Below are 27,638 nucleotides of genomic sequence, written 5' to 3'. Positions count from 1 at the left end.
TTTTGAAGCATATAAATTCAATTTTCTTGATGACATTTTTTAATCTTTAGTTAAAGCCCTTCAATTCGGATCTACGTGTTTAAGTTGAGGGGATCAAATGTGATAACAGATTTTTTTCTGACATTTAAAATCCAGTGATTTGGTTTCGGTAAAAGTTGTTTTCTTCTCACAGGAATACTGTTAATGGCAATCCACGATGGTGCTGTACTTACCTTCTAGATCCTTCTGATCCTTTATTTGTTAAAATTGGAGAAGCATTCATCAAACAGCAGATCAAAGGTGAGTTATGCACTAATGCATGTATCATTTATATTTTTAGGCTGCAATGCCATTTGGCTTCATTTAGCTTGATTATCTTATCTTAAATATGAAAGATAACTATGAGTTTTTTTTCATTTTTGTTTTTTTGCAGAATATGGTGATGTTACAGATATCTACAGCTGGTATTTTTTATTCTCTGTTACAGACATGTTTTTCTACTAGTACCATCATAGCTTATGAGAAAAGGGAGAACAATGCCAAAAATCTTTTGCAAATATGTAACGGTGGATGAAAAAGTAGGGCCATACATCTCCCATTGGTTCTGCACGTTAAAGTTAAACCGTAAATAATAGATAAACTAAGTCCTCTGGCAGAACCCACTGAAAAGTTGACTCACAGTGCGCCATTATCTGTAGAAAGGAGAGTGGTTTCTCTCTCTTTATTCCATAGTTTCATTTGTTATGATTCTTCCCATAATCGCTGGTGCAGTCTGTGTAGTCCTTTACTTTTTCTCAGAGTAATATCTTCTAATTATTTTGTATATAATAAATGGGAGAATGGTTTTTTCTGCTTTTTTTTTTTGTCTAGATGAACCAGGAATCTTAATCTTGTATCCTACCGCTTCAATTGTTTGTAGTCTCACAAGCTGTTGATGCATTTTTCTTTAGCTGGTGACTGGTATAAGCATTTTCGTGTTGTTCCTGACAATGCACTGGTTATTCAAACAACAAAAGAATTTAATCAGCCGATCTAGGGATTTCCACCAGGCAAGCAGCCATGAGTTGTTAAACTCAATTAACACAACTTAAACACGATTCATTGTCCAGACATAATATAGAAAATATTAGCTTAGCATTGGAGAGAGGATAAAATATTATGTCCAGACATAATTCCTGTATTTGACCTCGCCACCTCCATTACATGAAAGTACTTCAATTGCCCCAAATCTTTGACCTCAAACTCTTTGGTTAAGTTTACTTTAATATTGTCAACTCCTCTGCCTCATCCCTTGTCAGGATTATGTCATCAACAGGGACAATCAATGCTGAAATCTTCTCGTTTGTTGACCACTTTGTGAATAGAGTATGATAAGATTATCCTTGAGTGTACCCTAGTTTTTTCACAAATCTTGTGAATCTTTGAAACCATGCTTTGGGAGATTAATTCAATAGATAGATTTTTTTCGGTGTACGTACTTTTGTTCCAAAATCATCAATGAAACCCGGAGGACATTCTATAAATATTTCTTCTTCCAAGTCTCTATTTAGAAAGACATTCTTCACATCTACTTGGATCAGTGGACAATCAATATTAGCAACAGATAATATGATTCGAACTATGTTAAGCTTCGCCATCGAAGAAAATGTTTCTGAATAATTAATGCCATACGTCTGAATGAATCCTTTTGAAACTAACCAAGCTTTGTATCTTTCCATAGAACCATCAGAGTTGTATTTTGCTCTAAAGAACCATTTACATCCCACAATGGATTTCTCTTGAGGTAGGTCAACCTTGTCCCAAGCAGTGTTCTTTCTCCAGAGCTCTCTTCTCCTCAAGAATAGTTTCTTTCCACTCAGTTATCTTTAGAGCTTCCTATACATTGTTAGGAATACTAACAATATCTTTTTGAGAGAAAAGACACGAAAGGAGGGTGAAATTTTTTTATAAGACACAAAGTTTGACAATGACCTAACCCTTTTCTTTTCGCAATGTGAAGATACAAATCATTTGACACAATTGGTTCCGACATATGGTTTTGTAGTAGGACACAATCCCCACCTCTTTGTGCACATTTTCTCATTGTATAGACATGACCGTCAAATTGTTCCTCACTCATTTCCACTAAGTAATTGGTATGCCATATAGCATTCTGGATAGAAACATCATTGTCAAAGGCAAAATTGAACTCTCCATCTTTATCATCTTCCTTACCCTTATATTCCCGAAGAGGAGGACCAGGTTTGATTTTCGAAAAATGTTACATCCATTGAGATAAACATTCTTTTGAGACGAGTTCGAAGCATTTATAGACCTTTTGATTGGTAGAATAATCAATAAAGATGCACTTCTGACTTTTAAGCCTTAGGATGGAATGTTGACTGTGCAAAATTGTGAAGGCTACACAGCCAAGACTTTTGAGGGTGATATTGGTGATGAGGCGATTATTTGGAAAAAGCTTCTGAAATTTTTTTATTTGAGTTTGAAAGCTCAAAATTCTGGCCTATTAATTAAATAAGTGGCGGTCAAGATTGCCTCTTCCCAAAGGTATTTTGGTACTTTAGCAAAAAAATATAAGGCCCGAGCATCCTCAAGGAGACGCTATTCTTTCGTTCAACCACTCCATTTTGTTGAGGTGTATTAGGGCAAGAACTTTGATGAATGATTCTTTTTATGCAAAAAGATCTCCTAATACATGGTACAACATTCTTTCCTGTTATCAATTCAAAATATTTTTATTTGAGTCTGAAATTGTGTGTGAATCATGTGATATATATTTTTTTAAATTCATGTCCACCTGCAGACTTATCTTTCAAAAGAAACACCTACGCTATTCTCGTATTGTATTCAATGAAAGTTATAAACCAACTTTTTTCAGACAAATTAGTCATTCTAAAAAGACTCCCAATATCAATGTGAATTAAATAAAAAGGTGCAAATTTTTTAAAAGTCTGAGATGGGATTATGGATCGATGATGCTTAGTTAGTTCACAAGATTCACACTGAAAATCAATACAATTTTATTGATTTTTTTTTTTTTGATGAGAAACTATTAATATTTTATTAAATAATAAAGATTGTTACAGTTACAGTGGATGAGCAATCCACAGTTGAGCAATCCACATACATCATATGCTAGGAAATTAAACTAACAAATGAACTTCCAGTCCCTAGCTAACTCTGATAATGTGATGTGCTGAAATTGAGGATTGATTATTGCCCAAGTAGCCACTCTGACTCTGATACTATCCCATATATCTTCGCAAGATTTGTTCTCTTCCCTGAAAATTCTGCTGTTGCGTTCCATCCAAATAGACCAAAAAGTGCAATGCACCACTAAGTACCAAAAGTTCGTCATACTCTTTCCCTTGATGAATCCCGGCTCGATGATTAACATGTCTTGCGATCTTCTTGGAAAAACCCATTCGAATCCTATATGTTGCATAACTTGTGCCCATATTCTCGTCGTGAACGAGCAATGTAACAGAATATGGTCTTGAGTCTCGTCACTTTTCTTGCATAAGGTACACCACTGTGGGGACACAACAAGTCCCGGCATCCGCTTTTGCACTACGTCACAGGTCTGTAATTTCCCCAAAGCGACAATCCAAGAAAACACCTTAACCTTTAGTGGAATCGGTACTTTCCAGATATTGTAATGGTATAGGAACACACTAAAAGAATTTGTGTGAGTGAGTGAGTCATATAGAGATGAGACCGAAAAGACTCCAGAGGGATCTCCTAACCAAACCCTGACATCCGCAGAACCCACACACAATCTAACCGTATCTAAGACACCTAAAAGAGTAGTGAACTCCTCCAACTCGGTACTGTTTAAATCCCTTCTAAACCTTATATCCCACTGAAAAATGGACTGTCCCTGAGACTCAACTGTGGAATAAAAATGGTTGATTGGTTTGTTTACAGTGGACGAAATACGGTAAAGACTAGGAAAACACTCTTTAAAAGACACCAAACCCACCCACCTATCCTCCCAGAAACGCATAAAGTTCCCCCCCGGTGACAAGTCGAGTAAGCACGAGAGATAAACTTCCACGGGCTTTTGAATGTAGAATTCTTTGCAAGGTTCACATCACACCCATTCGGTTGAAACCCATATATGCTGCCCACAACCTTTTTCCACAGAGGCTTGTCTTCCACTGAGTTTCGCCACCACCATTTACCTAATAGAGCCAAATTCCTCAACCGTAAATTAGGCAAGCCAAGTCCGCCTCTCGCTAAGGGCTTGCAAACTTGTTGCCATCCAACCACATGACAGTGCTTCTCCCCATCCGGTCCATCCCAAAGGAAGTCCCTCATCAATTTCTCCAAATATTTTGCCACTCGAGACGGCATCTTAAAAAGAGACATGAAATATGTTGGCATTGCGCTCAGCACAGATTTGATCAAAGTCAATCTACCACCTCTTAAAGGAATGACTTCTTCCAATTAGCCAATTTTTTGCTCAATTTCGAAACAACGGGTTCCCAAAATTCCATTTTCGATGGGTTTCCTCCCAATGGTGCCCCCAAATATTTAATAGGCCATTGTTCTCGCCTGCAACCGAGTTCCTTCGCCATCTCCTCAACCTCAAAATCAGAATGATTCAAGCCTAGTATCGCTGGTTTGTCAAGATTGATTTTCAGCCCCGAATTCGCACAAAACAAATTTAGCAACCCCACCGCCTCCCTTAAATGATCGGCAGATTGCACAAGGAAGAGAGTGTCGTCCGCGAATTGTATGTGAGAGACTTCGACTTTTTCCCTTCCAACTACTAGACCGCTCAAAATGTTGTCCGTTTTGGCCCTGTCTATCATTCGTCCTAAGCCATCAATCACTAGGTTGAATAGAAAAGGAGATAATGGATCTCCTTGTCTGAGTCCTCTTTCCCCTCTAAACTTCCCCCTTGGTCTTCCATTGATAAAGACCGAGAAGGAGACATTGGATATGCATCCCTTAATCCATTTTCTCCACCTTTCCTCGAACCCTTTCTTAAGAAGGACAAAGTCTAGATATCTCCAGTCGACATTATCATAAGCTTTTTCGAAATCAACTTTCAAGACCCACCCTTGCTTCTTTTTCCGTCTATGCTCCTCCACCACTTCGTTGGCAATTAGACAACAGTCCGTTATCTGTCTTCCTTTGATGAAAGCGCATTGGTTTTGCGCTATTGTGATGTGCATTACTTTCTTCAATCTATTTGTCAGTACCTTTGCCATGATTTTGTACAAGCTCGTCACGAGGCTAATAGGTCTGAAATCTTTAATCCGCATCGCTTCTTTTTTCTTTGGGATAAGGCAAATATATGTTTCATTCGTGATTCCGTTGATAATTCCTCCATCGAAAAATTCAGCGAACACTTTCAATAGATCCGGTTTAACTGTGTCCCAATTCTTCTGGTAAAAAGCCATTGTAAAACCATCCGGTCCCGGAGCCTTGGATCCATCACATTCGAACACCGCAGCCCTGATTTCTTCCTCCGAAAAATTCTCCTCCAATCTTTCTGCCTCTGTCGAAGCTAAAGGGCACCACTCCAAATCTTCGATGCCCGATCCTTCCCCTTCTGAAGTCCTATACAGATTCTTGTAGAAGTCAACAATGAGTTTTTGGATCTCAAATTCTTCCGTTATCACCGAGCCGTCCTCCAACTCCATCTTCTCAATCGTTGCTCTATTCCTTCGTCCTGTCAGTAATGAGTGAAAAAACTAGAGTTTTGATCCCCCTCCTTGAGCCATTTTATTTTTGCCTTTTGACTTTTAATTTGAAGACTTCTGATGTTTAAACTTTCCAGCTCGCATCTAGCATCTCTTCTTTCATTTTTTAAATCTGCTGACCACTGTCCCCGCGCCTCTTTTGCGTCCAATTCTGAGATTCTATTCTGCACCTCGGTGATTTTGACGTTGACATTTCCGAAGACCTCATTATTCCAATTCTTTGCTTCTCTTTTGATGTATTTGAGCTTTGTCATGAATTTGTAGCCCTCCCACCCTTGAGTTCCGCCCGAATTCCACCATATTTTAACCGACTCTTTGAAATTGCGATGCGACAGCCAAGCGTTTTCGAATCTGAAAGGTGCATGACCCCATTTCACTTTCATAGTGTCCATGATGAGGGGATGATGATCCGAAGTGATTCTAGGAAGCACTGTTTGTCTGAAAGAAGTGAAGATGTCCTTCCACCCCCTTGAAATGAGAAACCTGTCTAATCTGCAACATATTGGGATATCCCTGAAATTAGACCACGTGAATCTTGCATTTAATAAAGGAGGATCGTGAAGATCCAGTTCCTCTATTAAGTTGTCGAAACAAAGCATACTTGTGGTTAAAGATGTGCTGTTCATTTTCTCACTCAAATTTCGAACCACATTAAAGTCACCTCCAACACACCACACTTCTCCGCATATCGAGTTCAGGCCAGCTAATTCATCCCAGAATAATTCTCTTTGTCGTGGCTTGCATGGACCATACACAACAGTGAACCACCACCTGATTTCATCACTGAACTTAATCTGAATAGATACCGAAAAATGTCCAATCAAGTTGTCGCATACAACCACTACTCTAGGATCCCACATTACTAATATTCCACCCGATCTCCCCTCTGCCGGCAAACTGATCCACTCCACGAATCTCGATTTCCAAATACTTGCAACGAACCAGCGATCCACTACATTCCTCTTAGTCTCTAGAATCACAACAATGTCCGGATTTTCTTTGCGAATAACCGTCCGAACTAGTTCCCTTCTTCTCGACGACCCTCTCCCTCTAATGTTCCACGAGCAAATCTTCATAACAACCTTTGTGAACCCTTGGAAGTCGCACCTTTCTCATAATTGATACCCCACTTCAGCCTATCAAGTTCTCTGCTTAAGCTGGCCGGTGGCTTTTTAAGTTCCTTGACTGTTTTGTAATCCGAGTTGACTCCCCCACTTTTCTTTTCAACAATAGGAGTGATCTTCGCCGACTTGCCCTTGGATAATTCGCTCTCGGAACTCGACTTGTCATGAATAGTTATTGACAACCCTCCTAAGAACCCTCTATACAAACTGAAAGTACAAAAAGACGCAGGAAGAAGAGAATGGAGTTTGAGTGAGTGAGGAATAGTCAATGGTCGAAACCTGGAAAGTACCTTGCCCACTATAGGTGAAGTGTTGCCTAGGGAAAGTGGAGATTTGTTGACCTATTTTGTATTCTACTGAAAGAACAGCCCCTGGAGGTCTAATTCTTCTGTGTCAATGCCTTCCAAAGAATCCGTGTAATTCGATATCTGACTCCCGGAATCTGAAGATGCAAATGTATCATCGAAACATTCATGTTGGGGGTCATCAAAATCCCCTTCCATGATCTCTTCCTCCGTGAGCATGTCATCCGCCTTGTAATCTCCTTCTATTTCTGTCAGTGCCGCGTCATCCTTGTGAACTCTTCTATTTCTTCGGCGATAGGTGTAACCGAGAGAAGGCAGTACTTTGGTTGTGGCAATGTCGCCTTGATGTTTGGCACTGATCTCAGTTGCTGTGTCGGTTGCTGAAGATATTGTGGTTCGTCTGAAATCTTCGATATTTTTTGGCGCAACTCGTTGTAATATTTTTACCACCTTTCTTCCCATTTTCTGATCTCCTTCAATTTTTTTACTGGGATTCCCTGATAGTGCTGGTGTTGAATGCGTAATTCTTTGCTCTTCGGTCGGCTTATCGTTTTGATAGGATGTGGTATGTCCTTCTGCATTATTGATCCTTTGGATGTTGGAATTTCCCCACCCCGCCGCCATCTTCTTCCCATTAACCACGACTTGGGCGTAAGTTTGCTTGGCGTAAGATTCATAAGCCATAATGTCGAAAGATTCCACAGATATGTCGAGCTCCAACTCTTCCCCGTTTAATTGTACCATAATTTTGTTTTGGATAAAACCATCTCTGGTACCTTTGACCTTTATCTCAAATAACTAAGATTTGGATGTCTTAACCGATAGGGCCATAACATAACTTCATTCTAGTGGTGAGAGAGTTGAAACAAAACTTTGCTTCTTGCCTTCCAAAGATAGAGTGGGCGTCTAAAAGGTACAATCCACTTGGGCGTCTGAAAGGTACAATCCACTGTCTTTCCTAGCATTGTCAATCATCTTCCTTGAGATCGACTTGAAACTCACAATGAGATGACAAAAAACCGACACGACGGCAAAGTCACGGGTTAAGTGGCTAATGGACAAGAGATTATAAGACAAACGGGGAATAAGTAAAATAATATGAAGGAGTAAGGCAGAGGAAAGAATAATGGTGCCTTTTCCCGCTATTCCTCCAATTCTCAACTTAAACGAGAATATAAGAAATCGTACTTTCATACAATATCTTAATTGGGTTTTGAACCATGTGTTATCAATCCATGCATAAATCAAGGGCTGAAAGGAAGACCAAAGACCAACTCAACGGCTAGTTTCTGTTAATCTATCTGGTATATGGCTTGGTTGGCAATTAACAAAATTCAAAATCAATATTGGTGCAGAGTCGGTCATGTCAAGAGATGTATATATATATATTCAGTGGAGCTCTGCAGAAATGGAGTTTCTTCTACTTCAGAATACCAGATTGAGAGATACACACTGAAACAAACCAAGAGTGTATACTTGCACTTAGATATACAAAGAGTGATTGTTCAGTGAGGAGTTTATCACGTGTCTTGGATTGATTGATAATAATATTGGCTCTCCCGTGTATGTAGATCATTTACCATCGAACCGCGTAAATCGTGTGTGTGATTTTCATTCCTTGCACATTTGTTTGATTTACATATTTCTGGTTTTACTCGCAAATTTCATAGAAACAATTGCATGTTTTTTGAATCAATTTCTGGAAGAACATACTGTTGATTCACTACAGCTGGCATCACAGACATGTTTAAACAAGATCAGATTGAATCATTGGCAGCCAAAGTCGAGGTTGAGAGATTTGAAGGAAAAGGGGACTTTGCGATTTGGAGTAGGCGGATGTATGCCATTATTGTCCAGCAGAAAGTTGCGAAGGTTCTCGGAGATCTTAAATGTATCCCAGAATGAAGAACAAAAGTTCGAGATGAAGGAGATGGCCTTCAGTACGCTTACTCTAGATCTGGATGATAAGGTCTTGCGACAAGTATCTTCAGAGTCAACAGCCGCTGGACTATGGAAGAAACTAGAGGAGTTTTACATGTCAAAACTTCAAGACAGGATCTACTTGAAAAAGTAAGTTTTTCGCATTCAAGATGGAACTCTGCCGATAAGGGATAATATTGATGTATATAGTAAGCTTATTCTTGATATGGAAAATCTTGGAATCCAGATTGAAGTAGAAGATAAGGTTGTTATACTTTCAAATTCTGTTCCTAAGTCTACTCAGCCTTCGTTGAAACCATGAAATATGCTAGGGACACATAAACAATGAATGATGGACAGAGGGTGTTAAAGTCTAAAGAAACAGATGTCTTAAATGAAAACCATGAGCAGATGAATGATGAAAGTCTGTTAATCCGTGGGAGATCTGAGTTCAGAAATGAAAAGAGGGCTGTGAGGGAAAGATCAAGAAGCAAGTCTAAGCCAAAATCAATCTACTTTCATAAACCTGGGCACTTTAGGAAAGACTGCTTGGACAGAAAGAAACTGAAGGAAGTCTAAGGATCAGTGTGAGTTAGCTGTAGAAGAAGATGGATATGAGAGTGCCAAGGTGTTGTGTATCTCAGAGCTAAAGGATGGTCAGAACTGGGCACTCAGCAGTGGGTGTTCCTTTCACATGACTCCAAACAAATCTTGGTTTGAAACATTCCAGGAATTAGTGGAGGGCAAGTGATTCTTGGAAATAACAGAACCTGTCGAATACTAGGAATTGGAACCATTAAACTTGAGATGTTTGATGTAATTCAAAGATCATGACCTGATGTTCTTTATGTTCATGAGTTAAAAAGAAACCTAATTTCATTATGTACATTGGATTGGTTAGGATACAACTTTAATGCCTCAAATGGACATATAAGTGTATCTAGAGGTGCTCTGGTTGTAATCAAATGAACTAGGGTGAATGGGTTGTTTGTACTTGATGCTAAAACCATTGTGGGATCTCTCTCCGTAACTAACGAAAATTAGTCTTACAAAAAACTTTGGCATCTCAGATTGGGATGCATAAGTGAAAGAGGGCTACAAGAACTTCACAAACAAGGGCTCATTGGAAGTGAACAACTAATTGAATTGGGGTTCTGTGAGGACTGTATTGTGGGAAAATCTACCAGGGTCAGATTCTCTGAAGTCAAGCATGTGACCCAACCTCTCCTTGATTATGTTCATTCGGAGAGTCTGGACATACACTCTCAAGCATAAGAATGAAGCACTAGCTAGATTCAAATCATGGCTCATACTACAAGAAACCAAACAGAAAAAAATTTTAAGTATCTTAGGACAGGCAATGGTCTGGAATTCTGTTCTAAGGAGTTTGCGAGTTCTGTAACAGCAAAGGAATAGCTAGACATTGATTGAGAGAGTGAGGTGTATAGCCTATCAAGATCTTATTGGGCAGAAGTTGTGGCAACAACTTACCTTATAAATCGCAGCACCCCTAGTACCATCAGGACACAACCTCAATGGAGAAATGTTCTGGGAGAGCTCCATCCCTTGATCACCTTAAAGTCTTTAGATGTGCAGCATATGCACATATTAAAGAAGGGAAACTCGAAGCAGGGCATTAAAATATGTTTTTCTTGGATACCCTGATACAGTAAAGGGGTATAAATTAAGGTGTATCGAGCCTGGAAATGAAAGAACATTCATCAGTCAAGATGTGGTCTTCAAGGAGATTATTTCCACTTGAAGGCTGCAACTCCAAGATGTAAAGCTCCCGAATGGATGAAAGAATCTTGACACTGAGACAAAAGAGGTACTTGTAGAAAGTGTTAGAAAGATTCAATATGGCCGAATGCAAGCATGTTAAAGGACCCTTGGCTCATCATTTTAAGTTGTCAGTGTCTCAATCTCCACAAATAAAAATGGAAGGGAGTACATGAATTCAATTCCATATGCAAGCACTGTGGGCGCCTACTGCTATGATATGCACAAGGCCTAATCTGGCTTACTCTATTAGTTTATTAAGTAGATTTATGGCAAATCCAGGTGAGCAACATTGGCAAGCTGTAACATGGATACTGGGATATATCAAAGGCTCTTTAAACCTTGGTCTACGATTTGGTGGAACAAAAAGGAGAAGTGAAATGATTCTAGCCTATGTGGATTTAGACTTTGCTGGAACTCTAGACACCAGAAAATCGCTCACTGGTTATGTACTTACAGTGTACAGAACGACAGTCATTTGGAAATCTACATTACATCCTATGGTGGCTTTATCTACAATAGAGGCCGAGTGCATTGCAATCACTGAAGTTGTCAAGGAATCTATATGGCTTCAAGGGTTCTTAAGGGATCTTGGTTTTGAATAGAATGAAGCACTAGTGCATTGCGACAACTAAATTGTTGTCCAATTAACCAAGCACCAAGTATTTCACGAAAGATCTATGCATATAGATGTTAAGCGTCACTTCATCAGGGATGTAATAGATATAGGGGTGGTAAAGGTGGTGAAGATCAGTACACATGATAACTGTGAGTCTCGGGGCCGAAGAAGGCGGGGGAATATCGTCGGTGCCATGAGGTTGCACAGACAATGAGTTGCTCCTGGCAGACTTCTAGACGAAGGGAACATGAATGAACCGATCTTACACCGGAAGGAGAGGGATTCCTGAAACTGTTCAGGTATGAGACTGTGCAGTTGAGTATGGCTTAAAAGATTTGACAGGTACTACTCATACCAAGAAGGTGCATCTTATTTTCGATAGCTCATACATAAAAACTCCAAAGTTAAGTGTGTTTGACTTGGAGCAATCTTGGGATAGGTGACCCTTGAGAAGTTTCCTAATGTGTGTGTGAGTGAGGACATAAGTAAGCTGGAAAGACTTGTCTTGATACAGTGAGGATAGTCGTCGAATCTGGGGCATTACAGTTGGTATTAGAGCCTACCTCTCCTAGTACGGTGTGGTTCGGGGACGAACCAAGCTGAAGCTGATGGGCATATGAGGCCCGAGGCCGAAGAGGGCGGAGGGTGATCGTCGGTGCGAAGAGGTTGTATGGACAATGAGCGGCTCCTGGCTGGCTTCTACGCGAAGGGAACATGAATGAACCGATCTTACACCGGAAGGAGAGGGTTCCAAAGCTGTTCAGGTATGGGACTGTACAGTTGAGGATGAATTAAAAGATTTGATAGGTACTGTTCATATCAAGAAGTTGCATCTTCTTTTCGGCAGCTCATCACATTAGAACTCCAAAGTTAAGCGTGCTTGACTTGGGACAATTCTGGAATGAGTGACCTCCTGGGAAGTTTCTAGGGTGCGTGTAAGTGAGAACACAAGCACGCTGGAAAGAATCGTCTTGGTACAATGGTGACAGTCGTCAAATCTAAGGCATTTACAATAACCCTGCAGATATGTGCACAAAGGTTCTTCCAATGGACTAGTTCCTGTAGAAGTTTGTCATTTATTTAGTTGTAATTTATTATGCACGTGTACTTCTGTTATCTCCTTAGACTTGTTCTATGCTGTTAGTCTGTTGCGTTTTATTAGGAGTTTATTTATCAGCGTTAAGCTAAAAGGTTGTTTCAGCAGATCCTATGTTTAAGGGATCAGTTTTACTCTTCTGTGTATATATTTTAGTCTTGTACGTTGGAATAAAAAAATAGAAGAATTTCTCTACCTTTTTCTACATGGTATCAGAGCCAGGTTCTCTAAAACCAATCTTCCATGACTAAATACGGGATGGCATTAACCAACCCTCCTTCCTCATCGGAAACCACATCCTCACATGGCAATCCCGACCATTTGTCTCCACAAATCACAAATCAAAAAATCTCTGGCCAAAATTACCTTCAATGGTCACAATCAGTTATGCTCTTCATCTGTGGAAAAGGGAAGGATGATCACCTCACTGGAGATGTGGTGCGCCCAGATTCAGCCAAGGCGGAATACAAGACCTGGAAATCAGAAAACAGCATGGTTATGTCGTGACTAATCAATTCCATGGCTCCAGAGATCGGGGAGAACTTTCTTCTCTATTCAACCGCCAAGGAGATAGGCAGGCAGCCCGAGAAACCTACTCCAGCAGCGATAACACCTCAGAGCTCTTTGAAACTGAGAGTCTCCTCCATGATCTTCGCCAAGGTGATATGATTGTTACCAACTATTTCAATTCACTAACCCGATATTGGCAACGTCTTGATCTTTTCGAGGTATATGAATGGAAATGCCCCGAAGATGAGATCCGGTTCAAACAGATTGTGGAGAAGAAACGTGTCTTCAAATTTTTACTAGGTCTTAATTCGAACCTAGATGAAGTCAGAGGCGGGGTGCTCGGATCCAAGCCTCTTCCCAGTCTGCGGGAGGCCTTCTCTGAAATAAGGCGTGAAGAGAGCCGTCAGAAAGTTATGTTGAAACAGCCATCCACTACCTCGACTTCTGATTGCTCTGCTCTCGTCTCCTTTGATGCCTCCAAGGATGATATTGCCTATGCTGCTCGTGGACGACAATCCTCTTTTGCTGATAACAGGCCTCGCCGAGGATGTCCATGGTGTGACCACTGCAAGAAACCCGGCCACAACATGGAGAACTGCTGGAAGTTACACGGAAAGCCCACTGATTGGAAACCTCGTAATCCTCAGACTCATGACTCCCGAGCCAACAACGTGACCTCCGACAACAGTACCACCACATCAGAGCTGTTCAACAAAGAACAACTTGAGTTACTCCACAAGCTCATCCATCAGAACAATCCTCCAACAACCAGTTCTGGTACAATAAGTTGTGGAACAATGGCTCATAGAGGTAACATTTCTTTTGCCTTGCATTCGCTGAATGATTTGTCCAAATACTGGATAGTCGACTCGGGAGCCTCGGATCACATGACTGGAAACCCAAAACTATTTCAGTCTCTCAGTCCATGTACCTCTACTCACACAGTTCGCATTGCTGATGGATCTAGTTCCAGAGTTGAGGCCACCGGAACTGTGCGGATATCTCCGAACATTACCTTACAATCAGTTCTTTTTGTGCCCAATCTTGATTGTAATTTGCTATCTGTGCACAAACTCAATAAAGACCTGAACTGTATAACTAAATTCTCTGCCACCTCGTGTATTTTTCAGGACTCGGCTTCGGATATGATGATTGGCAATGCTAAGTGCAAATCAGGGCTATACATTCTCAGTGTGGACGACTCAAATTCCGAACCCAGAGCTATTTCTAAATCAAATTCTATTTCTTGCTTACATTATAGTTCCAATAAAGATAGTGAAATTATGATGTGGCACTATCGATTAGGACATCCTAATTTCATGTATTTAAAGAAACTATACCCTTCATTATTCATCAATAAAAGTGCTAATTTATTTCAGTGTGATGTGTGTCAATTTTCAAAACACACAAGAACTATCTTTCCTGCTCTTCCCTATAAACGGTCTCACCCATTTTCACTTATCCATAGTGATATATGGGGACCGTCTCGGGTTAACAATATTTCTGGTGCACGTTGGTTTCTCTTGTTTGTTGACGATCACACAAGACTTTCTTGGGTATTCCTAATGAAGGAAAAATCAGAAACATACAAATTGTTCATTCAATTCAAAAACATGCTCGAAAACCAATTCAAAACAAAAATCCAAGTTCTCAAAACTGATAATGCAGGAGAATATTTCAGCTCTATCCTAGGAGATTACCTTCACTCCGAGGGTATTATTCATCAGAGCTCGTGTGTCAAGACCCCCCAGCAAAACGGAGTTGCTGAGAGAAAGAATAGACATCTCTTGGAGGTTGCTCGATCAATTTTATTCACCTCCCACGTTCCAAAATACTATTGGGGAGAGGCGGTCCTCACTGCTGTCTACTTGATCAATCGGCTCCCGTCTCAAGTCCTCAATTTCAAAACCCCATGTCAATCTCTTCTAGATGTCTTCCCTGCCACACACATCCTCTCCACCATAACACCCAAGGTATTCGGGTGTACTACTTTCGTCCATGTCCACCAACATCACCGAGGAAAACTTGACCCGAGAGCAATTAAATGTGTCTTAATTGGGTATTCCTCACACCAAAAAGGGTACAAGTGTTATTCCCCAGTCACAAGGAAAATCTTCAACTCCATGGATGTTACCTTCTTCGAGGAAACCCCATTCTATTCTCGTCCTGCAATTCAGGGGGAGTCACAATCTGTGATAGAACTGCAGCATGGGAATTCTTCAACTCCAAGCCCTCCTATCAGAACAACCAACACGGTAATCATTCCCTCTGAACCTACACCAATTCCTGAAGTAACTCAACTCCACATTCCAACTCAATCTGAAACACGGGCCCTCCAAGTCTATACTCGTCGCCCACGTGATGCCAATCCACCCATGCCGATTGTATTGCCAATACCATCTCCGGAACCGAGTCCAGAGGCTGACCAGCAAGGTAATAACTCTCTTACTCCTATTAGACCTGCAACGGTCCCTTATGATGACAGGCCCATAGCGGTGAGGAAAGGCGTGCGATCATGCACAGAGCACCCTATTGGCAATTTTGTCTCACTTCATAGGTTGTCCCCTATACATCGTGCCTTCATCTCAGAAGTTGACAAGATCGATGTGCCCGTATCCATCGAAGAGGCTCTCAATCATCCTAAATGGAGGGCTGCCGCCTATGAGGAAATCCGAGCCCTTGAGAAGAACAGTACATGGAATCTCACAACCCTTCCACCTGGCAAGAGAACTGTCGGATGTAAGTGGTTATTTTCTGTAAAGCACAATGCTGATGGGAGTATAGAGAGATTTAAAGCTCGCTTGGTCGCAAAAGGATACACTCAGTCGTATGGCATAGATTATCAAGAAACATTTGCTCGGTGGCTAAGCTTAACACGATCCGAGTCCTCCTGTCCCTCGCCGTTAATCTAGATTGGCCGCTATTCCAACTAGATGTCAAGAATGCTTTCTTAAACGGAGACCTCGAAGAAGAGGTGTTTATGGACATTCCTCCTGGCTTTGAGGATAACACCACGGATGGGAAAGTGTGCAAGCTGAAAAAATCCTTATACGGTTTGAAGCAATCACCACGGGCGTGGTTCGAACGGTTCACTAGGGTTCTAAAGAAGGATGGATATGTGCAGTGCCAAACAGATCACACCTTGTTCGTCAACCACCTTCCAGCAGGTCAGATCGCGGTTCTTATAGTATACGTGGATGATATTGTGTTGACAGGGAACTGCGAGGCAGAAATAATTCGGCTGAAACAAGTCCTCTCAAGGGAATTCGAAATCAAAGACCTTGGCACTCTCAAATACTTCTTGGGAATGGAAATCGCAAGGTCTCGCCAAGGGATTTCAGTGTCTCAGAGAAAATACGTGCTTGATCTCCTAAAGGAGACCGGAATGCTAGGATGTAAGCCGGCAGCTACTCCAATGGATCCAACTGTTAAGCTCACAAATAGTTCCGGAAGTCCTCCAACCGACAAGGGAAGGTATCAGAGACTAATAGGGCGCTTAATCTACCTCTCTCATACTCGGCCGGACATTGGCTTCGCAGTGAGTGTTCTAAGTCAGTTTATGGGGAATCCTACTGTTGATCACATGGAAGGGGCTCTCCGAGTGTTAAGGTACTTGAAGACCACTCCAGGAAAAGGGCTGAGATTTCAGAAGTCTCCCAGCCGTGATATCATTATTACACCGATGCAGATTGGGCTGGGTCTGCCTCAGATCGCCGGTCAACCTCAGGATACTGTTCACAGGTGTGGGGGAACTTGGTAACGTGGAGGAGTAAAAAGCAAACCGTGGTGGCTCGCAGCAGGGCAGAGGCTGAATATCGCTCAATGGCTCACGGAATTTGTGAAGGTATATGGATCAAGCGGCTGCTTGATGAATTGAAGATGGAGACAACTGGATTTTTTCAGTTGATGTGTGATAACCAGGTAGCCATTAGCATAGCAAAGAACCCGGTGCACCATGATCGCACTAAGCACGTGGAGGTTGATCGTCACTTTATCAGCGAAAAAGTTGAAAACAAGACCATTGCCATCAACTATGTCCCAACTCGCATGCAAGTGGCTGACATACTGACAAAGGCTCTACATCAACCTCACTTCGACACTCTATGTTCCAAGCTGGGCATGTTAGATATCTACTACCCAGCTTGAGGGGGAGTGTAGAAGTTTGTCATTTATTCAGTTGTAATTTATTATGCACGTGTACTTCTGTTATCTCCTTAGACTTGTTCTATGCTGTTAGTCTGTTGCGTTTTATTAGGAGTTTATTTATCAGCGTTAAGCTAAAAGGTTGTTTCAGCAGATCCTATGTTTAAGGGATCAGTTTTCCTCTTCTGTGTATATATTTTAGTCTTGTACGTTGGAATAAAAAAATAGAAGAAATTCTCTACCTTTTTCTACAGTTCCATTTCGGTTAGAATGAGGTCAGGGCAACCAATGAAGAAGAGCCTTAGATTTGAGGCTTGGAGGGCCAGTATTGTGGATGTGGATTGACAACAAGGTGCAGAATTGTGAACCAACTGTTATCAATCCATGCGTAAATCAAGGGCGGAAAGGAAAACCACAATATTTGGGCTCGGTTGGCAGTTAACAGAACTCAAAATCAAGATTGGTGCAGAGTCGGTTATGCCAAGAGATGTATATATATATCCAGAGGAGCTCAGCAGAAAGGGACTTTCTTCTTCTTCTTCAGAATGAGGGATTGAGAGATGCACACTGAAAAAAATCAAGAGTGTATACTTGTACTTAGATATACAAAGAGTAATTCATCAGTGAGGAGTTTATCTTGTATCTTGGATTGATTGATAACAATATTTACTCTCCAGAGGATATAGATCATTTACGATCGAACGACGTAAATCATGCGTGTGATTTTTTTTTCTTGCACATTTTTTGGTTTACATATTTCTGGTTTCACTCCCAAATTTCACAGCGACAATTGCATGTGTTCTTGAAATAATTTCTGGAAGAACACACGGTTGATTCACTACAGAATTCTATGAGGCGTAGGACCCATCTGCAATTTTAACCTTCTTGCGTCCAGCACATGGTGCATAGGAAGAGAAAAATTGTGAAGTTCCAGTCATGTGATCTGTGGCAGCAGAATCCAAAATCCAGGGGCTGTTAGAAATCAATTTTGCAGCGTTTATCCGACCACTATTTCCACCTCGATTGTAACCTCCGGGTTTCTTCTTTAAGTGTGCATGTTTCCCATGAATCTACCAACAGTTATCCGCCGTATGCCAAGGGTTTTTACACTTCTCACATTACGGTCTAACTTTTTCTCTCTCATAATTATTATTGTGGATGACAAACACGGAGCCCTCAACATTGGAGTGTTGTCCATTAGTGAGGGCCAGCATCAGATGACATTGCGCCTCTTCGTGTCTGATTTCAGAAAAACTTCCCGGATACTAGGTAGTGGTTTGCGGGCAAGAATACTACCACACACTTCATCGAGCTCCATGTTGAATCCAGCTATTAATACAAATACACAGCTACTTTCAACGTTCTTTCTATGTCGAGTGCTGTCTTTGCTACTTTCCTACTCTTTATTTTCAAAGAGATACAATTCTTGCCAAATCGTCTAGTAAGCAGTTACATACTTGTTACCCTGTTGCATGCCACACATATGAGTATTCAACTTGTATATCTGAGAAAAATTTCCCATGTCAGAGTAGGTCTCTCGGGCGGCTTCCCAAACATCATGGGTTGTCAGCAGAAACATAAACGATTCCCAATCGCTGGGTCCATGGGGTTAACAAGCCATGCCATTTCCATGGAATTTTGCCACCACGAGATCTTGTGTTCTGGATCAGAGGACGTCAAAGATTTAATTTCTCGTTTCAGGTATCCAAGCTTCCCTTTTCCTGCGATCACCAGTCAAACGAATAGTGCTCACTCAAGATAATTCCTCTCATTCAGTTCATAATCGTTTTTTGGAGGGAATTATCGAAGAGAGCAACATTTGAGGGCAGGGGGACACTGTCGCACCCTGATGGCAGAACTTCGGCTGCTGTAGCTTCCACTACCGCTGTGGAATTACCTTCGCCGTCACCATTGCCATTGGGATTGGGCTGACCATGGAAGCCTGGAAATTCATGACCGACTAGCTGTCTCTGATACCGTATATAAATATTAACGTAGCACTGGAGAGAGGAGAAAATATTATTTCGTATGTTACTCATTATAGTGTATGAGATAAATCGGAAGAAAGCGTCTAACCAAATCCCTAAAATATGAGAGAATATCCTATCTTACTATGATGTATTAGATTTCCTAAATCAAATCTTTCTCTACTAAAATTAAAAGATAGCTTGTCAACACATTTACACAAATTTTGTTTCTTGCTTCTTTGTCCATGGACGAAAACTCTCATACTATGCTTGTTTACGCATTCCTGGTTTTGAACAAGAAATCTTTATGACGGTGCAGTGATACATTTAACGAGAACTCTCCACCTACTAGTGACCCTGCATATATCTCCTCGCTTGGTTCTGCAGTCTATAATGCAATGTCGAAAGCTGACAAAGATGCAGTGTGGCTAATGCAAGTATGCTAGCCTTTTATTTTTTTATATTACTGACTGTCCTACAAGTTATAGTGGTCTATTTATGATATTTAACTTTATTTTCATTCTTAATGATTAATTGTTTAATTATCTAGTTGTTTGTTTCCTTACATATCTGTTGATATTATATTGCATCCATCTTATTTAACATACAGACGATGGATTTTCATCCAGTATTTGACATTATGGGTTGTATACTTGTCAGAGATTTCATTATTAGAATGCACCGACACAAAACTTATTTTGATCTTTTTGAAAATTTGAATTTTTTGCTGTATGTTCTGCCACAGGTTGTCTCCCAATAAAATCAACTTGTTCTCTGTATGGTGTGTGGTTGATGAAAAGGACATTTGAGTGGATATCTTACTATTTTTTGTTTCTGCAATATGGCCTATTTATGGCTTTAACTTTATGGCCGTGATTGTTGGAGGGAAAAGTTTGAAGTCATTAGATTCTATATATTAGAACTGCATTTCACTGTTATTGACATAATAATTTAAATGAACATTTGGGTTCTGAATGAACCTAGGAGGGATTACTTTATATTTGTTATACATGATTTTATGTTATATCTATGATATAGGGTTGTCTGTGCTGCTTATCTTTTCAATTTGATTTATTACCAGGGATGGCTATTCTATTCAGACTCTTCATTTTGGAAGCCACCACAGATGAAGGTAAGAGATTTTTTATTAAAAATTATTTTTGACTTGTATATTTTTTGGACACTTTCAATGCTTTACATTCATATGAGTCTCATATATCCAATTTGTTCCCCTCCTTATTCTTACCTAATGGAGTTTTTAAATAAAGAGCACCGCCAATGCTGTTATGACGGATTTGGTTTATCTCTACATGTTTACTCCAAATATATAGTAGCAATATATGAGAGAGGAACTATACCAAAACCTTTTGAAGATATGTATCACAAAATTTCCTCAAGCTGCATAAATAGGGACAACCTATTCTATTCGTTTTACAAAGCTCTTGAAGACTGATTATCAGATGTGTGTTCCGTTAGGAGTTGGTACCATCTATCGTCGAAAACATCATTGGTTAGGGTATCTCCTACAACGTTTCGTTTGTGATAGATGCAAGTGCAATGAACCGGATAATCAATAATGATATTGTTAATCGGACCTAAAATGTGCCAGAGATTCTCTAAAATGTGCCAGAGATTCCAGAAAGTTCTACCTCAATGATGATGGTAAGGGAGACCAGATAATTATAATACATAAAGGGTTTCATGATCTTTCTATATGTTTTATTTTGTTATGGTTAATTTTCATGCTTAATTTTTACTCTGTTGGTAGTAATGCCTGTTATATTTGCTTGTAAGCTCTTATGACGCTGAACTTTCATTGATGTGGTTGTTCATGTCTGACAGGCACTTTTACATTCTGTTCCATTTGGGAAGATGATAGTGCTTGATCTCTTTGCTGATGTCAAACCGCTATGGAAATCATCCTCTCATTTTTACAACACGCCTTATATCTGGCACGTAATTATTCATTATATTAACCTAAAATTTGCTAGAAAAACTTCCACATTTCAAGACATTTCTTCTGATGTTTTTCATTCATCAGTTTCTTGGTTGCTTGCACATAATCATGATTGTTGCTTACGCTTTGTAACGTCTAGCGTCTAACAGGTGTATGTTGCACAACTTTGGCGGAAATATAGAAATGTACGGCATATTAGATGCAGTTGCTTCAGGTCCAATTGATGCACGTGTTAGTGAAAATTCAACGATGGTAGGTTCTACTTTGTTTGATAAATATTTTAAGGTAGCTCAAGTGAAATATCAAAATGATGAAAGAATTTCTCTAGTTTGATCATTATTTTTCCTTACCCTTAACAATGGTAGGAGGGGGAGACTCCTACATGTCAAACTATTAATGTAGACAGTTCAGCAGTTACATTTTACATACTAATTGTGATATACATCTCCTTCTCTTACTCCTATCTGTTCTTCTTCTTATTCTATATGTCAAATTAATTATACGAACAATGCAGCAGTTATATTTTATGTACTATTTTTAATCTCATAGCATGCCCTTGCATCACAGTCGACTGGTGGACCATCAAGTCAAATACCAATGATGGATATCAAATAAACCTATCTCACGTAGTCATTAATTAGAGGAAGATTCCAAGTTTATTCTGATATTTGGTCCTCTAAACTGTCCTATTACAACATGCCTTCTATTCTTCACCAGTTGAAGTAGCCACAACACATATATGTCGAGTAAATATTGATAATCCTTATGGGATGTTCTTTTTCCTTTTGCTTATGTTGTAGCATACTAATTATCTTCCTTCAGGACAGCTTGGTGTCGGTATGTGCATGGAAGGGATTGAGCAAAATCCAGTTGTGTATGAGCTGATGTCTGAAATGGCATTTCGAAATGACCCATTTCAACTTGAGGTAATACAAGTTTCAAGTAAATATAATCACTATTTCTTGAGGTTTACCCCAATGACGAAAGTGTGACAGCTGGTTCTAATGGATGGTAAAATAAATAAAATTTTTCATCTCACAAACAACAATAAGTTTGATCCTTATCTGTTTTACCAAGTGATTCTGCAGGATCCCCCAAGTATTCTTTTGTGGCTCTTTGAAGAGGATTATTTCGTATTATTTTACTTGCAAGGTCTTCATGATATTACTGTTTGATTGAACAATTATAAATTACAGTAAGTTTAATATTTAAATTTTTTTATCTGTGACTTCCATTGAAACCTTTTAAAGTGGGGCTGACCTCACTCTGTTGTTTTAGCTCATAGAGAGACAATGATTGCATTTATGCTTGTCATGGTTACAACATCAGAAGCCTTCTTTATGAGCATGTCTAAACAAAGATCATTATACTCTAAACAAGATAATTTGTAACTATATTTGTACTAGCTGCATCATTCTTCTTAGCCATGTAACTTTGCTAACCTCAGAAGTTTACTTGTAGGAATGGCTGACCTCCTACTCTCGTAGACGATATGGAAAGTTGTGAATCAAGTTGAGGATGCATGGAAAATTCTCCATCAAACGGTTTATAACTGCACAGATGGAATTGCTGTATGTTTTCTGTTATTTTATCTGATACTTTTGATATTTGTTTCTTTGGGGGGAAGAAAAGAGGAGGTAGGTATAACTTTTTTAGATCCCTCTTCTAAGTCATGGTCATACTCCCTTGACCAATATTTTGCAACTCTACCATTTTTAAAGGCAATTGTGGCTTGATTGCCTGTTTCCTTTAAAGATTTGAAGCGGAAAACACTAACAAGTGGAAGAAAATGAGAAACTTTCATCTCCAGTTATACGTCAGTTATGGATTTCATGTCTCACTTGGGTTAATCTTAATCCAATCCTTCATTAAAGTTTTAGCAAATAGAGTAGGGAAGTGCTCTCAAATAGCTTACATGTTTGAAAACGACTACATGTCTCACTCAGCTGTTTAGAGTGGAAATTAAGAGACCGTTTCCGTTTTCCCTGGGCAGATAGATTAAAACTAGAACTACTAACAAGTTTTAGACATCTCAAGTAAAAGATTTCTCGCAATTCTTTAAGGATGATGCCGATACCAGTTTAATGAGGGAGGGTGAGAGGGTAATGATTGCATATTGAGTAATTAGATGTATCTACTTTTGAATATCATGTAGAGAAGGCATTGAATGTGTGCAACTCTTCCAACTTGAAGAATATATTACTACCCCATTAGTGAAATTAGTGTTCCAGTAGAATGTGAATCCAAAATGTCACTTAGGTCGTACTACTTCCCACAAATTGCAATAAAAGTTTGTGAAACATTATTACTTTATAATATGTCGGTTAATGATGTTTTTGTTTCTTCTTCTTGTTTGTTGGAAAAACAGTTCTTTTTTGTTTTTAGAGAAATGAATAAGCATGTGTACATGTGAGAGATAAAAATGTTCTATTGGGGAGAGAAACTTCTAGCTTTATGGAGTATATAGTTACATAAACATTTTATAGCCGAAATAATTGGCTGCAGAGTAAAGCTTTTTGAGAAATAAATGAGCATGTGTACATATTCGATATGGACTGTAACAGATTTAATAAATAAGCATGTGAACATATTCATTATGAACTACTAACACATTCAATGACCATTTTTCCAGTGACTTAAGGGATTAGGATGTTTTGAATTTAATTTATGCAGGATCATAACAAGGACTACATAGTAGAGTTTCCTGATTGGGATCCATCTGTTAATCGTAATCTAGTGGGAACACGACCGAATGGAAGATTCTTTCTGCTTGAAACAGGCTCTTCCTTGCCTCTGCCTCATTTATGGTATAACAATCAGGATGCCATCAATGCATTGAAACTATTCATTGATGTTGGAACCGAACTTTCCAAAAGCCTCACATTCAGGTGAGAGTTGACGCCAAATTATGTTGACTACTTTAGCAAATTTGAAGTGATTTTGCAGATTTTCGAGTTTGCGTAGCGGAAGAAGTCAACCGATTCAAAAGTAAAATTATGCAATAAGGTAAATGCGGAATGTAAATAAAAACAATGAAGACACAAGGATATGTTATAGAGGTTCGACGAAAAATTGCCTACGTCCCCCTCTTCCTGGTTATAACTCATTTCACCAAGTGCTAGAACAACTTGAATCTTGGCTCTGAGGGCTCCAAGCTAGCCACACACTCTCCCCAAATCTTCTTGGCCTTATGGGCTCCAAGGATAGCCACGTACAATTGCATCGACTTTCACTTGTCGATGACTTGTACAATTTTCCAACTTTCTTTGGTGTTAGAAGACCTTACATATTTTCTTGTCTTGTGATTTACAAAGAGTTGCACCTTCAAGGTGTATACAATGAAGAACAAACAAGAATAAAATAGACTAATTGAAATAAGCCACAACCTCACCTCACGACAATATTACCAGAGAATGAATTTTGGAGAGCAAAAATTATTTGAGCTTTGCTTGTATTGTATATGCTTGCAAATGTGTCTCTTTATTTTCTTTAACTCAAAGTCTTGTATATATAGTGTTTTAATCTCCAAAATGTCAAATCATAGCCTCCAAACTGCCTACAATTTCAAACTAGGCAGTTGGTCATTATTGTGCAAGATAGCACACGGATAGCCGGGAACTTTTCTTGATGGCCTGAGTTGTAACGCTCAAATTTTTAAATTGTGGTGGTCAAGAATTTTTTTTTGCCAAAACCAAAAATGAACATTTATTTTGGAACGCCTAAAACAAAATGGCTGTTGCCTGAAGCGACCTGGGCATCGTCTCCTCGTGCTGTGCGCGCAGCTCTCGGCATTGCTTGAATTCAGGTGCAGGGCGATCTTCTCTCAGAAGGACGTCTGAGGCGTTCGCCTTGAACTTTTTTTCTTCAATTTTTCATTTTAAATATTTACTTTCGGTTTTTCGTCACTCGATTTGTTTCTGTATGCTCAATAAAAAAATATTACTATATAAATTCCTAGTTTCACAATCATCAAAACATTAACAATATTTTACAAATTATTAATTTTTACTGTAATTTGGAAATCGCTACTACACGTTTTAAGGTGCAACAAATTTGTTATTGTCTTTGGTCAACAATTTCATCTCGGAAATTGGAACACCGTGTTGAGCAAAGTGCTCGACCCTTGAGTACACTGGGTGGTGAGACTAACCTGACACATACTGGATTTTACAATTGAGGACTGATCTAAATCTCAATGTCTGTTATGGTGATTTGAATTCACAAGCACAGATTTGGTACTGTACCTAACAGGATACATAATGTTGCCTTGGTAGAAAGACTCCGGAAGACTTTTCTATCAGTAAGGCGTACTAAATGTGTGCTACTTTCAGGTATGATTTAGTTGACTTAACGAGGCAGTGTCTCTCAAAGCTTGCAAATGAGGAATACTTGAATGCAATTCACGCATTCCTGGATAAGAACGCGACAGACTTAAGTTTTCACTCACTGAAATTCCTAAAACTCATCGAGGACATCGATAAACTTCTGGCGGCAGATGATAACTTTCTACTTGGTACTTGGCTCGAAAGTGCAAAACACTTGGCACTGAATGCTGATGAGATGAAGCAGGTGAGAGCATTCTCCTCCCCACCCCTTCCTTTACCGTAACTCTCTTTTTTTAGCAAGACAACACTGGTAATATTTTGTTGACCCTAAAATGACACCTACTGTGGTTTGATTAAATTCTAGATTCAGCTCTTCTTGTAATTCCCAGGAGTGTCGTTAGATAAGTGTCAGGGGTTTTAATGAATTTACAGAAATTCATTTAACACATTTGGCATCACATTAAACATGATGAATTATTTGGTTTCATCATTTTGTTGGATTTAGAATGAGTGGAATGCAAGGACTCAAGTTACGATGTGGTATGACAACACTAAGCATTTGCAGAGCAAACTTCATGACTACGGTAACTCTCTTCTTTTTTGCTTGTTACCCTTTTCATTATTCAACTTTTTTTGGTAATCAAATATTTTGGTGTATGCGGCGGCGTGTGTGCATCAGCGAACAAGTTTTGGAGTGGACTATTAGAAGAATACTATCTTCCCCGAGCTTCAATGTATTTTACAAGTCTATTAAAGAGTTTGAAAGAAAATAAGGATTTCAAGTTGGATGACTGGAGAAAAGAGTGGATAGCATTTTCGAACAAGTGGCAAGAAGGCACAGAGTTTTACCCTGTGAAGGCTCAGGGCGATGCCCTTTCTATCGCAAAGGATCTGTATCAGAAATATTTTGGATAAGCATGAACATCCTTTAGTCTACAGGCTAATGGCACATTTGCTATTGTTTCCATTCTGTATTTGAGGTATTTGGAGAAAATCACGAATTGTCATCAAAGTTCATTGTTGACGTCCTTGTGGCTGTGTTATTAAATAATACTTGATCAATGTGGTATAGCATCTTGGCTATACATGTGAATTATCTCAGTTTGAGAAAAATTTGGCGTCAGTTCTTGGTATGAAGCTTGGTTGTAGGATCAATTTCCTGTCCATCCAATAATGAGCTCACAATTGTGAGGATTTACTGCAGCAAAAGAGTTAATATTTGCTAATATATCATCCCAATGGATATAGTTTGACAGGATGAACCCCTCCATCTCCATTGTAATAAAAGAAAATAAGTTACAATATTATCTCATTCTTATCCGAATTTAACTACAAGCTTTATTGAAATCTTCAAAACGATAAATTATTTTAGAATATTTTAAATTTCGAAATAGCTAAATTTAACATATTGAAGGGGTTTGAAGAGTTTAGAGTAACTCATTTTGATATCATTGTATTTTTTTTATGAACAAAAAATAATCATTTATCAAATTACAAAATTATTTTAGTTTTATTTATAAAAATTAACATAACACCTATTTTAATACATATGCATCCTATCTATATTCACCATATTTAATATATATATATATATATATATATATATATATATATATATATATATATATATATATCACCTATGAAATTAAAACTTATTATAAAAACATTTTAAAATTTTTAATTTTGATATAATCTCTAGATTTTCACAAAAAAAAAAAATATTCAACACAAACAAAATTTAATATATATTAATGCATCGCGTATCAAAGATATAGTTTTAACTAATTATAAACTCGTGAAAATTATCTCTAAGGTTTTATAAATTAATATAGTCATTAGAATTTTGCACAAAAATTATTTATCACTAAAATATTTTAATATTCACACAGAAATGCTAGTTTTATGTAGCTGCCAGTTCATTACGAATTATCTTCATCTCATCTTATTTATACAATATCAACACGATTAAGATGTGACGGTAAACTAGTATTCTTTTGCACATGATGTATTCAAACATATTAAGAATTTTCTGAAATTCAAAAATATAGATGAAGTTAAAATATATATATAGATACAAATTTGAGATAAAATAGTGAGAAGTTGGAGAAAAATTGGAAAAAAAGATGAAAATTACTAATTAGCTCACGCCATTAAAATTAATTAACAATTGTTATACAAGGGTAAAACAATGGAAGAAAAC

The 27,638-nt window shown here is 38.9% G+C and overlaps 1 protein-coding gene and 1 long non-coding RNA gene across 2 annotated transcripts in view; both read left to right on the top strand.

Annotated features, from left to right (window-relative positions):
• The window catches only part of LOC140830112 (alpha-N-acetylglucosaminidase-like), a 35,410-nt gene extending 8,817 nt beyond the window's left edge, over positions 1 to 26,593 (top strand). The window contains 13 exon segments of the mRNA XM_073193396.1: positions 173 to 279; positions 413 to 443; positions 19,476 to 19,593; positions 20,238 to 20,288; positions 20,999 to 21,108; positions 21,263 to 21,365; positions 21,941 to 22,039; positions 22,575 to 22,605; positions 22,608 to 22,684; positions 23,787 to 24,001; positions 25,445 to 25,682; positions 25,944 to 26,022; positions 26,118 to 26,593. Coding sequence (XP_073049497.1) covers positions 173 to 279; positions 413 to 443; positions 19,476 to 19,593; positions 20,238 to 20,288; positions 20,999 to 21,108; positions 21,263 to 21,365; positions 21,941 to 22,039; positions 22,575 to 22,605; positions 22,608 to 22,684; positions 23,787 to 24,001; positions 25,445 to 25,682; positions 25,944 to 26,022; positions 26,118 to 26,353 — 1,495 coding nt within the window. The 3' untranslated portion in view covers positions 26,354 to 26,593.
• On the top strand, positions 7,896 to 19,467 carry LOC140830119 (uncharacterized). Its single transcript, XR_012117600.1, has 3 exons — positions 7,896 to 12,511; positions 17,459 to 18,630; positions 18,717 to 19,467. It is a non-coding gene; the product is annotated as an uncharacterized lncRNA (long non-coding RNA).
• Positions 26,594 to 27,638: the final 1,045 nt, after the last annotated feature.

Source organism: Primulina eburnea, chromosome 1 (assembly GCF_022965805.1).
Source record: "Primulina eburnea isolate SZY01 chromosome 1, ASM2296580v1, whole genome shotgun sequence".
NCBI lineage: Eukaryota > Viridiplantae > Streptophyta > Magnoliopsida > Lamiales > Gesneriaceae > Primulina > Primulina eburnea.
The sequence above is the reverse complement of the archived record's forward strand: the minus strand, read 5'-3'. Positions and strand labels throughout refer to the sequence as shown.